General features: G+C 37.2%; 1 protein-coding gene across 2 annotated transcripts; it reads left to right on the top strand.

Annotated features, from left to right (window-relative positions):
* The first annotated feature begins 329 nt into the window (after positions 1 to 329).
* On the top strand, positions 330 to 16,294 carry LOC147540352 (xanthine dehydrogenase 1-like). 2 transcript variants are annotated; one of them, XM_086638723.1, is made up of 14 exons: positions 330 to 976; positions 2,371 to 2,470; positions 3,071 to 3,179; positions 3,881 to 5,401; positions 5,872 to 6,114; positions 6,199 to 6,513; positions 6,984 to 7,223; positions 7,813 to 8,097; positions 8,215 to 8,436; positions 9,092 to 9,253; positions 9,324 to 9,458; positions 14,605 to 14,841; positions 15,109 to 15,282; positions 15,865 to 16,294. In XM_086638723.1, exons 1-14 carry the CDS (start codon positions 841 to 843, stop codon positions 16,105 to 16,107), a joined length of 4,122 nt encoding a protein of 1,373 aa, XP_086494849.1. In that variant the 5' UTR covers positions 330 to 840; the 3' UTR covers positions 16,108 to 16,294. The 2 variants fall into 2 exon arrangements, 1 of the variants encoding a protein (XP_086494849.1); XR_015224825.1 differs by having other exon boundaries at positions 482 to 976; positions 9,324 to 9,859; positions 14,328 to 14,841.
* Positions 16,295 to 16,427: the final 133 nt, after the last annotated feature.

The following is a 16,427-nucleotide window of genomic DNA, read 5'->3' as shown; positions in this document are numbered from 1 at the left end:
AATATAATCTTCTAATTTAGGAACAAAAATTATGCTAAGCTAAAAAAGTGTCAAATTAGAATCCATCTAGATGGGTGGGTATCACCCAAACCATTAAAACAGAGAAATTTTGGGGAAATTTGTCTGTACACGTCAAATTTCCATCTGATTCCACCAGAAATTTCGAACTAGAATAATATTTTTCATTTACTAATCAAATCAATTTAACTCAATATTGTTAACATTTAGTTGTCAAAGTGGTTAACCGTGTTGACACAAACCCCAAACCTTGAAGAATTCATGATTTAAAACTTGAATTATAAAGAGTATAAGTCTAGTTAACTTCAACCGTAGTTTAATTGGCCGGTAAAGGTTTAAATTCGGCTAATATTTTTGCCTTCACTTAATTCCATACACCAAACACCAATTATATCTCTTTCAACAAAAAAAACACCAATTATATCTACAAATTTAATGTAGATTTAAAAATAGATCTATTGTTTATGATAAATATTAAAATTAATAAGTTAGGTTAGAAGAAAAATTTCTTCATTACTAGTTTACTAGATGAAAACAAATGTCAAAGATTCAAAGTTGTGAATCATCAACACTTAATATTATCATTCATTTCCACCGATAAAAAGAAAAAAACCTTTTCCCCGAATCATTTTTACATACTGAGAGTACCTTCCAAATCTCCGCTTAGACTCTTTTTCGTACTGGATATTCTCACCTTTCTAGAGAGACAAACTAGAGAGAGAAAGTAGAGAGAGAGAGAGAGAGAGAGAGGAAGTTAATCTCAATTGTTGTTCTTATTGTTGTTGTTGTCGTAGTGAGATTTTGATATTTTAGGTCAAAACGATGGGATCAATGAAGACGGAAGATGAATTGATAAGTGTTGATGAAGAATCAAAAGAAGCAATTATTTATGTTAATGGAGTTCGTCGAGTATTACCAGATGGATTAGCTCATTTAACACTTATTGAGTATTTAAGAGGTAATCTATATAATAATATTATTGTTGATCGATTGCATCTAATTTCATCAGATTGAATCGATTTTGTAAATACATGCTTGTTTTTATAAGTTTCTGAGTTTTTTTGTTCTCGTTGAATCTTGTTGATTATGATGTTTAGTTCATTATGAAATTAGGTTTTTTATTCATGATTTGAGATCAGATTTTAGTGAAATTTAGTTTTTCTTAATTGATTAAGATCATGCGTAAGTTCAATTGTAGAACTTTGTTGGTTTAGCTGTGATAGGAAATAGAGATTGAAGGTTCTACTGTAATTTGAGCTGGTTGATTGATTTCTGGTGTTCTTCTTTGTACTTAAACTACACTCTGTTCAATTGTCTTCTGACTTTCAAAAAAATTGCCTAGAGTAGTAGAGTTTCATATTCATTGATTCTTAGAGACTAGAGAGAGAGAGAGAGAGAGAGAGGTATTTGGACTTTCTAAATTGAATGCTGGAAGGTCCAGATTTAGGTTATCTAAGGATACAACGGTACATTAAGAACTTCGGAAGTTGAATAAGGAAAAAAGCTGCTGTACTTTTCATGGTCGGCTAGATATCGTCCTCGGAGTTCATTTCTTAGAACAAGCAAATCACGCAACAGTTTTTATGACGCCTTTGACTGGCAGTGCCGTTCGGCCGTTAATAAGCGCTAAAATGTTGTTTTGAACAAGGAATTAAATTTAGAATATTTCGCTTGAAATGACTGAAATAATTCCATTTCCATGCCTACCGAAATTTCTATCAAAACCGAAATGTTAGTAGTATCTCATAATAATGCTGTGTCAAGAAAATTAGATTTTGAAATATTTCGGTCGAAATGACCGAAATATTTCCATTTCCATGCCTACCGAAACTTGATTCCTTGGTTCTTAACGGGTCGCCCAATACTAGTTTCGTGCAGGCAGGCCACATTGTGAACCACTAGGCAATCAATGTTGATGAAAGTATAGGAGTATGGACTAAAGCTTCTTCCAGTGATGAAATAGCTAAAAAGAAACATCTATTGGTACTATATAGCAGAAAAGGAAATCCTAGGCCAACATTTCTCGTAAGTCAATAGTCATACCTCTATTATACAAACGACGCTGCAATCTCAGCTTCACGACTATCTGCCACACAAGTACTAGCAACATCAATTGTTTATTTTAGATGATTACAACCGTGTTTAGTATGTGCTATTTTCAGTATTTTGTACGTTTGGCTGTTTTCTCTAAATTTTACACCGTGTTTCATTTGGTTTAGTTTGTTATGTTGTTGGATCGTCATTATCTTTTATTGTCTTGATACTTTTTATGATGACCTCTCTGTCTATCGGTTATATTTATAACCAAATTGGTATCTAATTTTTATTTACTTTATTTGTATTGGACTTTAGATATAGGTTGGACAGGAACAAAGCTTGGCTGTGGTGAAGGTGGTTGTGGAGCTTGTACAGTGATGGTTTCTTCTTATGATCAATTATCTAAGAAGACTGTGTGAGTGTACTTGTTCTTTATGTCTTTGTGTGTGCATGTGTAGATATTTATGGTAACACACATGTTTATATGTGTTGATAAGACTCAAAATACACCTAGAAAAATGAGATACGTCTGGATATGTTATGTAAATGAGTTGGCTGAACAAAACTACAGAATACTCTGTCCCAAAACTTGTGGATGGCAAGAAACTGTTAGTAAATCATTAAAGTCAAGAGAGTCCTATGCTGTCATATTCTTTCCACCTTCATTGTCACATGAAACCGAGTACACAAATAAAATTGAGAGCTTTTCCTCGGCTCAGTCTGCCAGGTGACTGTTTTATCTCGTACGATTTTTAGTTTGCAGTTACATTTACCACATACTAGAGTTGAATGTTGTTTCACATTGCTTTAACTTTGCATTTAATTGGAATAACTTTTCGTTTCTGATTGACTTCAAAGCTGTTATATGTCTAGTGACCCTCGGACTTCAAATCCTGGCTCCTTCCATGGATTCATTTGATGCAAACCTGTTGTCATCCTAGCTAATTGAAGCTTTGATATCTGTCGTTGGGATAACACTTCGGTATCCTAAGTATTTTGATTGTAAAAATTGCAGGCATCTTGCAGTCAATGCGTGCCTGGCTCCTCTTTATTCTGTAGAAGGCATGCATATAGTTACTGTCGAGGGCGTTGGAAACCGTCGACAAGGCTTGCATCCACTTCAGGTATAGTAGAATTTCTGCATTTGTTATGGTTCAGTAAATTCTTTTGGCATCAAATCTTAATTCACGTACTGGGTAGAAAACTAGAAATTAGTAAATGAGGAAAGTATTGCTAACTAGCATTTCAGCAGTAGATTGATAATTAGTTAGGAAGAGTAATTATGTTACTTAGCTTATGCCTTACAGACATGCATTGCAATAATTAGTTTATAAATCACCAAATCTGAGTGTGCCTCTTATGTTCCGGTTTGAGCCTGACACTTCACAACTTAATTGAGTATGCATTTTTTGAGCCTTCAGGTGTCCATTCCTCGAGGCGGAAAAACGCCTAAATCTCCTACATGCGTACGGTTTTACTGACTATTTGAACATCGATTGCCAGTAATAGCGAAGGGCCTATTAACTTAGATAAGAAAGTGCGTCCCTACAAATATAGTTATTTTCTTATCTACTGCGCATCTCATTTGTGGATCAGCTCTTGATCTATAAATATATTCTCCCACCCACCCCCAATCTCGACGTTACTCTTTGGTTTAAAGTCATTTTGGGCTATCACCAAAATATCTGATAGTTCTTTATTTAAAATTGAAAATCATGGTTTCTGGGTTCTGATTTTTTTTTTTTTTTTGCATCTGAAGATTTAATATTTATTTTTTACATGAGTTCTAAGGCTAAAAGAATTGCAATTATGAATCGATCTCCAGGAATCACTGGCCAGCTCTCATGGCTCACAATGTGGATTCTGTACTCCTGGTTTTATTATGTCAATGTATGCATTGTTGAGATCATGTCAAGGACCACCCAGTGAAGAGCAGATTGAAGAAAGCTTAGGTGGAAACCTATGTCGTTGTACTGGTTACAGATCAATTGTAGATGGATTTCGAGTTTTTGCAAAAACTGAAGATGTCTTGTACATTGATGGGGCGGAGCCATGTTCTATGAAAACCCCCTCGGGAAGTGGATCGATTTGCCCCACTACTGGAAAGCCTTGTTCTTGTGGAACAAAGACTATCGACAATGATGATAGTACTACAGAAACTAAAAGTTGTGGGACCAGATATAAGCCCACTTCCTATAATGAAGTAGATGGGAGTTCATACAGGGAAAGTGAACTTATTTTTCCTCCAGAGCTCCTGCTTAGAAAACTAAAGCCTTTGAGTTTAACTGGATTTGGTGGAATTAAGTGGTATCGTCCCCTAACACTGCAACATTTATTAGATTTAAAATCAAAATATCCTGATGCAAAATTAGTCGTTGGTAATACAGAAGTAGGAATAGAGATGAAACTAAAGGGAATCAAGCATCAGGTCCTAGTCTCAGTTGCCAGTGTACCTGAACTTAACACTTTGAGTGTGAAGGATGATGGTTTAGAAATAGGTGCTGCTGTAAGAGTGACAGAACTCCTAAACATTTTTAAAAAGGTGATAGCAGATCGTCCTTCTCATGAAACTTCATCATGCAGGGCCTTTGCTGAACAGATAAAATGGTTTGCTGGGAAACAAATTAGAAATGTTTCTGCTATTGGGGGGAATATCTGTACTGCCAGTCCAATATCAGACTTGAATCCATTATGGATGGCTTCTCGGGCTAAGTTTCAAATTATAAATTGCCAAGGAAGTGTCAGAACCGTCATGGCAAAAGATTTCTTTCTGGGGTACCGGAAAGTAGATCTGTCAAGGAATGAAATTTTACTCTCAATTTTTTTGCCATGGACGAGGCCTTATGAATATGTGAAAGAATTCAAACAAGCACACCGGAGAGAAGATGATATTGCTCTAGTAAATGCTGGAATTCGTGTATTCCTTGAAAGGACTGGTGACAGCTGGGCTGTAGCAGAAGCTTCTATTGTTTATGGTGGGGTTGCTCCTGTTTCTCTTTCTGCATCGAAAACCGAAGGTTTGTTAAGTGGGAAAATTTGGAACCAAGATCTTCTGCAAAATGCTTTAAGAACATTGAGAGAGGACGTTTTGCTTAAGGATGATGCGCCAGGTGGGATGGTGGAGTTTCGGAGGTCCTTAACTTTAAGTTTCTTTTTTAAATTTTATTTGTGGGTTTCTCATCAAATGGAAGGAGAACAGTCATTCACTGAAACCGTGCCGGTTTCCCATATGTCGGCCATACACTCTTACAATAGACCATTCTCAACTTCCATTCAAGATTACAAAATTACAAAATTAGGTACAGCTGTGGGTTCTCCGGAAGTTCATGTTTCATCAAGATTTCAGGTTTTCCCCTGATCTAGTTCTACATTTTTCACTGATATTATTTTACTTCTATTAAATGGTTTTGGATCCTTATTTTCACTCAGATTCATAAAGTGACTAAATTCGTATAGTGACTAATCTTAACGTGTCTAGAGTATCGTATAAAATAATTCTCTTATTTCTATATGTTAAGCTGGTCACATAACTACGTCCTTTTTCAATCACGTATCTTGACTATTTTGTTCTCCTATTCGTGGAAGGAATTTCCCTCGCCGTCTGGATGAATACATAAACGATAAAAATTTGATGTGTTCATCCGTCGATTGTTGACTAAGAATGCATGTCAGATTCTTATGTTTTTTTTACGAATTTGAGAATTTGAAGGCAATTGATAGTAGTAGTAGGATGTAACGAAGTATTTGCAAGTGCACATTTGACATTTAAGAGTTTGCTTATAACTGTAACTATCTAAGCTAATTAAAAATGTTTAGGTTACTGGAGAAGCACAGTACGTGGATGATATTCCTATGCCTCCTGGAGGTCTTCATGCAGCTTTAGTATTGAGTCGAAAACCTCATGCCCGTATACTTTCAATAGATGATTCAGTAGCCAAGTCTTCTCCTGGGTTTGAAGGCATATTTCTTGCTAAAGATATACCTGGAACTAATACAATTGGTCCAGCTATCTACGATGAAGAATTATTCGCTACACAATATGTCACTTGTGTTGGTCAGGTAAGAAGTTGTTCAATCCCAATGATATTGCATTCTTCATCTTTCTACTTTTCCAATAGCTCTTTTTTGGTTTGTTCGATGCAGGTTATAGGGATTGTTGTGGCTGATACACATGACAACGCAAAGTTAGCTGCAAAAAAGGTCCATATTGAGTATGAAGAGTTGCCTGCGGTTATATCAATAAAGGATGCCCTAAAATCAAACAGCTTCCATCCTGACACTGAAAGGTGGATGACAAAAGGTGATGTGGAATACTGTTTTGAGTCAGGTGCATGTGACAAAATTATAGAAGGCGAGGTTCGTGTTGGAGGTCAAGAGCATTTCTATTTCGAAACACAAGGAACTCTGGTATGGACAATCGATGGTGGCAATGAAGTTCATTTGATCTCATCTACTCAAGTAGGTTATGTTTCTTTGAGCAATAATATAATCCACTTTGTTGTTCCCGGCTTTGTTTAGTTATTTCTTTTATCAACATCTCTCTCTACAAATGTTTCCTTTGTAGAGTTTCAACGAGGTGTAAATGTAGTATCTTCACAATAATGGTAGTGAAGGAACAGTTCATGATTTATTGATGGTACCACTGTTCGATGTGTTGTGGAACTCACAAGCCATGATACATATAGAGTCTCCATACAACCAGAACATTTAAAAGGACCGTAGCATAGTAACCTAAAATTCCAAATGGAGATCTCACCACTCATTCCCCAACCAAATACTTAGTATGAATCTTCCTTTCCTCCTCTCTGATATGTTCAACCAAGAGGATCAAATATGAATAAATAGTATCTGTTACCAGTGCCAAATTGGTTTTTATGTGTCAGTTCCCTATTGATGTCCCCTTACAAATGCGATCTCACTGTATGCAGGCCATTGCAAAGCACCAGAAATATGTTTCTCTTGTTCTTGGACTTCCAATGTCTAAAGTTGTATGCAAGACCAAACGAATTGGTGGTGGGTTTGGTGGAAAAGAGACAAGGTCGGGTTTCGTTGCTGCAGCAGCTTCCGTAGCTTCCTATCATTTGAATCGACCTGTAAAACTCATATTAGATAGGGATACAGACATGATGATATCTGGGCAACGTCATAGCTTTCTCGGAAAGTACAAGGTACTAACTTACAACTCAAAATAGATGCAGCAAAGGAGTCTATTTACTTCTCCATTTTCCATTAGTACGAGTTATGCAGCTCTAATGCATAGATACCCACCGCATATCAGACTTTCTAGTTTAATATCGTTTATTTCTTGAATATGGGTTCTTAACATTTTATTTGTATTATTAGAAAAGGAATGATATGTCTCACGTGTTAGAGTTACTTTACTGTTACTCTTGGTTTCTGAAACTGAAAATACATTTTTGTGCGATGTTATAAAAATCTTTCAAGGCGTACGCCTCGAGGCGAGGTGGTCACCTGATGCCTCTAGGCGTACGTATTTGAACTCGAGAACAGAACATGATCATTCGAAGTCACCTGTTATTTTTTGAGTTTTTGAGCAGCACAAAAGTGTTAGTCTTTTTGTTTATTAGTCACTTGCGACTTTATATTGTGGTAGTAAAGTAGAAAAACTATGTTATGTTTTTAGTTTTTTACATAATTGATGTCATTTTCCTTACAAAAGAATAGTATACGCCTTTTACACATCGAGGCATCTTGAGGCATAAAAACGTATTTTAAAACATTGGTTTTGTGTTGAAGGTCGGATTCACAAATGAAGGACGAGTGCTGGCGTTAGATCTTGATATCTGCAGTAATGCTGGAAATTCTCTGGACCTTTCACTGGCAGTCCTTGAGCGTGCTATGTTGCATTCAGATAATGTCTATGCCATGCCAAACGTTAGAGTGAGAGGAAGAGTATGCTATACTAATAAGGCAAGTAATACTGCTTTCCGGGGTTTTGGTGGGCCACAAGCCATGCTTATTGCAGAAAACTGGATTGAACAACTTGCAATGGAACTTAAGAAGAGCCCTGAAGAGATTAGGGTTAGCATTTCTGGTCGCATTGATTTTGTTTCTGTTACAACCCAGATTTGGTTGATCGTTGTCTCATTTTCATTAAAATTCAATCTGACTTGGTACAACAACAAATTTTATTTTCAGGAACTTAATTTCCAAAAGAATGGGTATATATTGCATTATGAAGCGCAACTTAAAGACTGTACTTTGGGCCGAGTTTGGGATGAACTGAAGGCATCCTGTGACTTTTCAAAGGCTCGTAGAGAAGTAATCCAGTTTAATCTTCAGAATCGTTGGAAGAAACGTGGTATTGCTATGATCCCGACAAAGTTTGGTATCTCCTTCACAGTAAAGTTCATGAACCAGGTAAATACTGTTATCGATGTAGTCAAATTGTAAATCATTTGGTGAATCCTTTTCTTATTTAAGAAATCATATCATAGGTTCAACCTAGAAGTTGAGAAATTCATTCTTCCCAGTATTGGCAGTAGATGCAGTATAACAAACCATATGCAATTCATTCATCTTCGTATAATCATAGCATATGCATTAAGTTAATTCCTTTCCCTTGCATGTGTTTGAATACTTTTTACTAACAAAAAGTCGAAGTTTTCTTTCAAACTGTACAAGTATATAGTTGGCGTCGTCACGCAAAATATCCTAATTAATGTTCAAAAAGGTCAAAATTCCCTGTGGTTAGACTCATTTTCGTTATTAGAACATTCATATCCAAGTCTTCTTTATGTGCATCATTGTCCGAATCCAATGATTCATCCTTATCACTTAGTTCATTTTCCTTGTTTTTTTTTCCTTTTCTATGGCCTATGCATAGTTGAATTTTTCGGGTCTACATTGAAAATCAGAATCTAATTAGAACTTGTATTCTTAAGATTATCTATAAATTGCATTATTAAGTCTTGGGAGATGTTCTCATTCTTGCTCAACAAAATAATTCCACATGCTGATCTATCTTGTTTCTTCTACAGAGCAAAATGCTCACGATCTTGTTTGCTGACTATAGGCAGGTTCTCTTGTACAAATCTATACCGATGGGACTGTTTTAGTCACGCATGGAGGGGTTGAGATGGGACAAGGTCTACACACCAAGGTTGCTCAGATTGCCGCTTCATGTTTCGATATACCTCTCAGCTCCGTATTTATATCAGAAACAAGTACTGATAAGGTAAAATCATATAGAGCAAATCATATTACTTCAGAGCTAAGTCTTGAACCTGTAGTTTTCATCCCTTTAGGTTCCAAATTCATCACCATCGGCAGCTTCTGCAAGTTCTGATATGTACGGGGCAGCAGTTTTGGATGCCTGTCAGCAACTAAAAGCTCGTATGGAGCCTATTGCTTCCAGAAAGAAGCATAGTTGTTTTGCCGAGGTAATACTTCCTTCATTGACATTATAATCTTTCTCTGTCGGTATATGACAATTTAGGAAACAATTACATAACTAATAATCCTTGTGCATTTTACCTTTAGGTGTCAATAATAATAATATATAAGAGGTTCATTCCGTCTTTCACCAACGTGCATGTTATCACATTGTCACCGTGAAATTTGGAACTGTAGAATATTGGTATCCTATGTTGCACATGTTGGAAGATAGAGAATCTGACACATCTATGAAGTGCCAACATGAGAAAGTGGGATCATCAGCTTATTGGGCTACACAAATAAATATTGTGTATATATAGACACACACAGACGTGGTTGAAGGGTGCCACTGTGCCGATCCCAACATGATCTTGACTCAGCGACCTAGTATTGGGACCATGGGATAGTGTTAAATTGAGAAACACAAAGATAATTTAGAGTTCAAAGGTATTTTTATTTATGTGGTGAACAATTATATATAGAGAATTACAATGGAGAAGTTTACATAAGAGAGGGAATTAAAATAAGGAACTATAATTACATGTATGGAAAGAATCTAAATCTAATTACAAATAGTAAGGAAGTAAAATCTTTTGTCTTCATTCTTCTTTCTATGTTGAGATAGTTGATTGGATTTGAGAGGCAATATTGCCAATCGCCTAATTACGTCATTACCCCCCCCCCCCCCCCCCCCCCCCGCAAGTTGGAGCGGAGGAAGAAAGCTGAGTCAAGCCTAACTTGGGAAGTAACTTGTGAAACTGGTCAGAACCCAAAGGCTTTGTAAAAATATCCGCCACCTGATCGGTGGTGCGAACATGAGAGATCTGAATAAGACCACTTTCAAGCTTCTCACGAACAAAGTGGCAATCGAGTTCGATATGCTTCGTACGTTCGTGAAAAACTGGATTGGCAGCTATATGCATAGCCGCCTTATTGTCACAGAAGACCTGAAAAGGTTCTGGAATTGAAATCCGAAGGTCCTGGAAAAGGTATTTCAACCATTGGAGCTCGGCGGTAAGGAAAGCAAGGGCACGATATTCTGCCTCAGCGGATGATCGGGAGACGGTCGGTTGTTTCTTAGATTTCCAAGACAACGGACTCGCACCAAGCATTGTGAAGTAGCCGGTGGTGGAACGGCGTGTAATGGGGCAGCTGGCCCAATCAGAGTCAGTAAAACCCGAAAGTGTCAAAGAGCTAGAGGATGAAAGGAGGATCCCATGATCGAGGGTCCCCTTTAAATATCTTAGCACTCGAGTCGCTGCATCCATATGTGTTGAACGGGGATGCTGCATAAATTGACTTAGATAATTCACTGAAAAGACGATATCAGGCCTCGTTACAGTGACATAGAGAAGTCGACCAATTAGACACCGGAAAGAAGTGGGATCGTCTAACGGTGTGCCATCTGTAGGTAACAATTTCAAATGCTGTTCCATAGGAAATAAACTCGGTTTTGCACCGAGAAGTCCAGAATCACGGATAATATCTAAAGTGTATTTCCGTTGACAAAGGAAAATACCCTTAGGGGACCTAGATACTTCTAGGCCTAAAAAATATTGAAGTCGTCCGAGATTTTTAAGAGAAAATCGTTGCTCGAGACGGTGTCGAAGGGAGTCAATTTCCTTGTTGTCATTGCCTGTAATGATGATATCATCTACATAGACAAGAATATAGATAGTAGTCGGACCATTAAAATAACTAAAAAGAGAATGGTCTGACGAAGATTGAGAAAAACCTTCGGCTTTTAAACCAGAGGAAAATTTGGCAAACCATTGCCTAGAAGCTTGTTTCAAACCATATAATGATTTGTTCAAGCGACAAACTCTAGTGTCACCTTTGTTGCTAAAACCTGGAGGAATGGTCATATAGACTTCTTCTTCCAAGTCTCCTTGGAGGAAAACATTATTGACATCTAACTGATGCAACGACCATCCTTGGATAGACGCAAGGGACACGAACAGTTACCAATTTGGCAACTGGAGCAAAAGTATCATGATAGTCGACACCTTCAACCTGGGTATACCCTTTGGCGACGAGGCGTGCCTTATAGCGTTCGATGGATCCATCCGAACGATATTTAATTTTGTAAACCCACTTACAACCAATGGGTTTCTTGCCAGGTGGCAAGGAAGTCAGAGACCAAGTATTATTAGTCTCGAGGGCTGAAATCTCTTTAGCCATCGCCTCACGCCATTCTGGAGAAGTAGAGGCGATTTTGTAAGATTTGGGTTCTTCCGTGTTGATGACGGAAGTCAGAAAAGCCTTATGAGAAGGACTAAAACGGTCGAAACTTATATAGTCGACCAGTGGATAAGGAGTTTGCGAAGATGTCGTTGCTGAACTAGAAAGAATATAGTCAGCCAAATAAGCAGGCGGATTCCTAACACGAATGGGTCGTGTAGGATTATCAGATTCCTCGGTGGGAGAGTCGAGTGATGAAGTGCCACCGGTGGTAAAAGGCCGAGGAGAAGCGGAAGCAGAAAAGTCTGGAGAAGATGCATTATCAGAAGAAGCTATAGGCACCTCTACAGGAGATGATGAAGGTATATCTTTGCTGGGATCAGAGGGAGTCAGGGGCCTACCTGAAATAGGAGGCGTCGGCTCAATAAAAGGCAAACGAGGGGAATCAACCGAAGGAGAGGGAGAAGACTCGACTAAAGGTGGAGGTGGAAAAATATTGTGTCGCAACGGAGTCTGAAAAGTGTCGGGAGAAGGCACATGGTCATCCAAAATATTCAAAGGAGTAAAAATGTGTGAGTCAGATGAAACGTCAGTAACCGATTCAAAAGGAAATTTGTTTTCAAAAAAAGTTACATTTCGAGAGTCATAGAGATTTTTAGTCTCTAGGTCATAAATGGTGTAACCCTTTTTTCCATAAGGGTACCCGATAAAAATTCCTGGTTTAGCTCGCATATCAAATTTAGTAGTAGCTTTAAAATTATGAGCAAAGCACAGACACCCGAAGACACGGAGGGTCGAGTAGTCTGGTGGAGTATCATATAAAACCTCATAAGGTGACTTAAGTGATAAAGTTGGAGTTGGCATCTGATTAATTAAGTAAGTTGCCGTTTTTAAACATTCACCCCAAAATTTGAGGGGGAGGTTAGCTTGAAATCGCAGGGCACGAGCGACATCCAGCAAATGTCTATGTTTGCGTTCGACGACCCCATTTTGTTGTGGAGTATGAACGCAACTGCGTTGGTGGATAATACCATTCGAATGAAACCAAGACTGTAAGTCCTTAGTGAGAAATTCAGTTTCATTGTCGGAACGAAAAGTCTGAATAGGGCAGGTAGAGTTGGTTGCCGAATTAGAAGAAACAGACTTAATAGTCTTTTGATACTGTTTAATTGTGAAATTGAAGAAATATTCTAAATATTTCTTAGTCTCAGACTTGGACTGCATAAGAAATGTCCAAGTATATCTGGAATAGTCATCAACTAAGGTGAGAAAATATCGCTTATTTGTGAGCGAAGGAACAGGAAACGGTCCCCAAATGTCAGCATGAACTAACTGGAAAGGAAAAGTACTAACTGTTGTACTTTTCTGAAAGGGCAATTTAGATTGCTTAGCCATAGGGCAAATTGTACAGTCATGCGTGGAGTCGAAATGAATAAAATCAAATCGTTGAGATAAGTGTTTGAGGCGATTCAAACTTGGATGTCCTAGTCGGCGGTGCCAAATGTCAAGCGACTTATGTAGAGTAAGTGCTTTAGAGGTACGACGTAAAATATAGAGGTCGCCAATCTCATCAGCCTGTCCAATCAGACGGGTTGTCAAAACTTCCGTAAAGACGCAGTGGGAAGGTGAGAAAGTCGCAAGACAATTTAAAGATTTACATAACTGTCGTACAGAAATCAAATTAAACTTGAAACTTGGAATATGATAAACATTTTTTATATGTAAAGAGTCAGAAAAAACTACTTTACCGATATGTTTGACGGGAAGGGTGCTTCCATCAGGAATTTGAACGTAAAGTGATGGAGGAGCAAGTTCGTACGAACTAAAACACTGTAATGAAAAACAAACGTGGTTTGAAGCTCCACTGTCGATAATCCACGAAGTAGGGTGGATGGAAAGAATAGTTCCTGAGAAAAGTGTCGTAGCCGTAGGGCTAGGGTCACCAGTATCTATACCGGGAAAAATCGTTCTCGACGAAGGAGACTGAATATAAATTATGGGTCGAGAAAAATTAGTTGAAAAACTCGAGAGAATAAGTTTTAAAAAATTTATGATGAAATTGTAATGTACCGTAGTGGATGTCACGGTATTTGTGAAAAAGAAGTTGTGGTTGTCAAAACCAGAAAAATAAAAATGAGAGAAAAATAGTGACACCAAAAGTGATGTTGTAGTTTTGTTCGTTAGAAAATGCATTGTTAAAAACATATTGAAGGAGAAAGTACCAAAAATAGGTTGTAGTTCGTTAGAAAATATAATCGTTAAGCAATGTTGATGATGATCGAACAATAAAGAAGGAAAATATAATCCTTAAAACAATGTTGATGATGATCGAACAATAAAGAAGTAAAATATAATCCTTAAGCAATGTTGATGATGATCGAACAATAAATCCCGAAAAAAAATCCTTATGCTCTGATACCATGTTAAATTGAGAAACACAAAGATAATTTAGAGTTCAAAGGTATTTTTATTTATGTGGTGAACAATTATATATAGAGAATTACAATGGAGAAGTTTACATAAGAGAGGGAATTAAAATAAGGAACTATAATTACATGTATGGAAAGAATCTAAATCTAATTACAAATAGTAAGGAAGTAAAATCTTTTGTCTTCATTCTTCTTTCTATGTTGAGATAGTTGATTGGATTTGAGAGGCAATATTGCCAATCGCCTAATTACGTCATTAGATAGCCATATCGACCGATCCTGTCCCCAACTACTATGATGTTAAAATTACAACTACTGTTTCAAGAAATATAAGAATATGCCACTTGCTGACCACAGCTTAGTTAAATGCTTGATTAGTATATTCGAGTATGTTATGTCAATTCATCTGGGAGCCAAATATATTGATCTCTGGTACTGTTAAGTAACGACATTTATTCGTTACACGAACTAGGTTCATTCATTATTGTTTCAGCATGAGTTGTGATTAAACGTACAGTTTATGTTCGTTTTTTTTTGTCAGTTGGCACTTGCATGCTACCTCGAGCGAATAGATCTTTCTGCTCATGGATTTTACATTATACCTGATGTTGGTTTTGATTCAAAGACTGGTAAAGGAGATCCTTTCAGTTACTACACTTATGGAGCTTCATTTGCTGAGGTTGAGATTGACACATTAACCGGAGATTTTCACACAAGGGCCGCTGATGTTATTATGGATCTTGGATGTTCTCTTAATCCTGCCATCGATGTGGGCCAGGTATATTATCATTTCCTATTCATTCCGCTAATAGCAAATAATCGATCAAATTCAATACTGGCTTCTAGAAATTTATAGGAGATTTTTTTATCGGTCTGCAATCTGCATGACCTTCTTTTTCGTCTGTATTGGGCAGATCTTTTCCAAATTTTGAGTTTCGAGTAGAGAAGTTAAAAAGAAAATCACGGTCATGATTCGTTTCAAAACCTTTAAAAGTTACATATGAAGTAAATCAAATGTCCGATTGATATGATTTTCATTTTGCAGATTGAAGGTGCCTTCATGCAAGGTTTGGGTTGGTTTACCTTGGAGGAACTAAAATGGGGAGATGAAGATCACAAATGGATTCCGCCTGGTTATCTTTACACATGTGGACCGGGAAATTACAAAATTCCTTCGGTCAATGACATTCCTCTCAAATTCAAAGTTTCAATCCTAAAGGTAAACAAGTTCCCTTTAACGCCTTACAGAAATTCGGCGTTTTTCTGTCATTATTACCGTATCCCATAAATCTAGGGATTTTTTTGTGCCACGTGATAGAATTGTCATAACGATCATTTCCGTTCTTTCTTGTTGTCATATCTTTTTGTTGTCATGTCTTTTTGTTGTTTCACACAAGAAGTAATATTGAACAGTAGAGGTATAAAAATTGTTTTTCTGGTATAACAATAGCAGCAATGGGATGGTATGGGGTGGTTATGCTCGTTTCTTAACCATTGTTTTATACGATGACTTTGCTCTTGGGTAGTGTTTTCTTCTTCTATGTCATATCTGAAATCTGGCTCGAGGTCTGAATTGACCCGAGTCAAATTTTCAGATTATTATTTTTGTTTGACTCGTCTAAATGGCTGATTCGGATTGATTTTTGTTCCATTTGAGTCGGGCACTTCAAATCAGACAATAGGAAAAAAAAATCAAACACTACTTTGCTATCGTTGCTTTCGAAATCCTTCAAAAGTTTAGGTTGATTTTTTCGATCATACTACTTAGACATTCTACAATTCTTTACTTCTTTTCTCACAGGATACAAAGAATCCAAAAGCTATACACTCATCGAAAGCAGTCGGAGAGCCGCCATTCTTCCTAGCTGCATCGGTATTCTTTGCTATCAAAGACGCGATTTTCGCTGCAAGATCAGAAGTTGGACTAAAAGAATGGTTTCCTCTAGATAATCCAGCAACTCCAGAACGAATCCGAATGGCTTGTGCAGATGAATTCACTTTTCCATTTGCTGATCCAGATTATCGACCCAAACTTAGCGTGTAAGTTCACTAATTCTTCGTTTTTTTCATCTGTTTTTATTTATGTGCAAGTTCAAACCTTGTATTACTGGAAACATTTCAACTAATAGAAGGTCATTGAATATTAAGAAACCTTGTATAGGATTATCATAAAGGCTCAGAGAGAAAAAGGAAAAAATTAAAGCAAATAGTTTGAATTTCTTTTTTTGAAACTTCATTGTTTATCATCCTTAATGGCATGGTGTCTGAGTTAGGCGGATTGTACGGATCCCAAATTTTGTTTGGTCCTTGGAAGCTTTCACGAACGGTCGAACAATTATGAGACCAAAACGTTGAATTAATCAC

The sequence above is a fragment of the Eschscholzia californica genome, unplaced genomic scaffold (genome assembly GCF_041429995.1).
Source record: "Eschscholzia californica isolate CP2 unplaced genomic scaffold, dmEscCali1.0.p SCAF_5, whole genome shotgun sequence".
NCBI lineage: Eukaryota > Viridiplantae > Streptophyta > Magnoliopsida > Ranunculales > Papaveraceae > Eschscholzia > Eschscholzia californica.
Note: the sequence above shows the minus strand (reverse complement) of the source record. Positions and strands in the feature narration are given on the sequence as shown.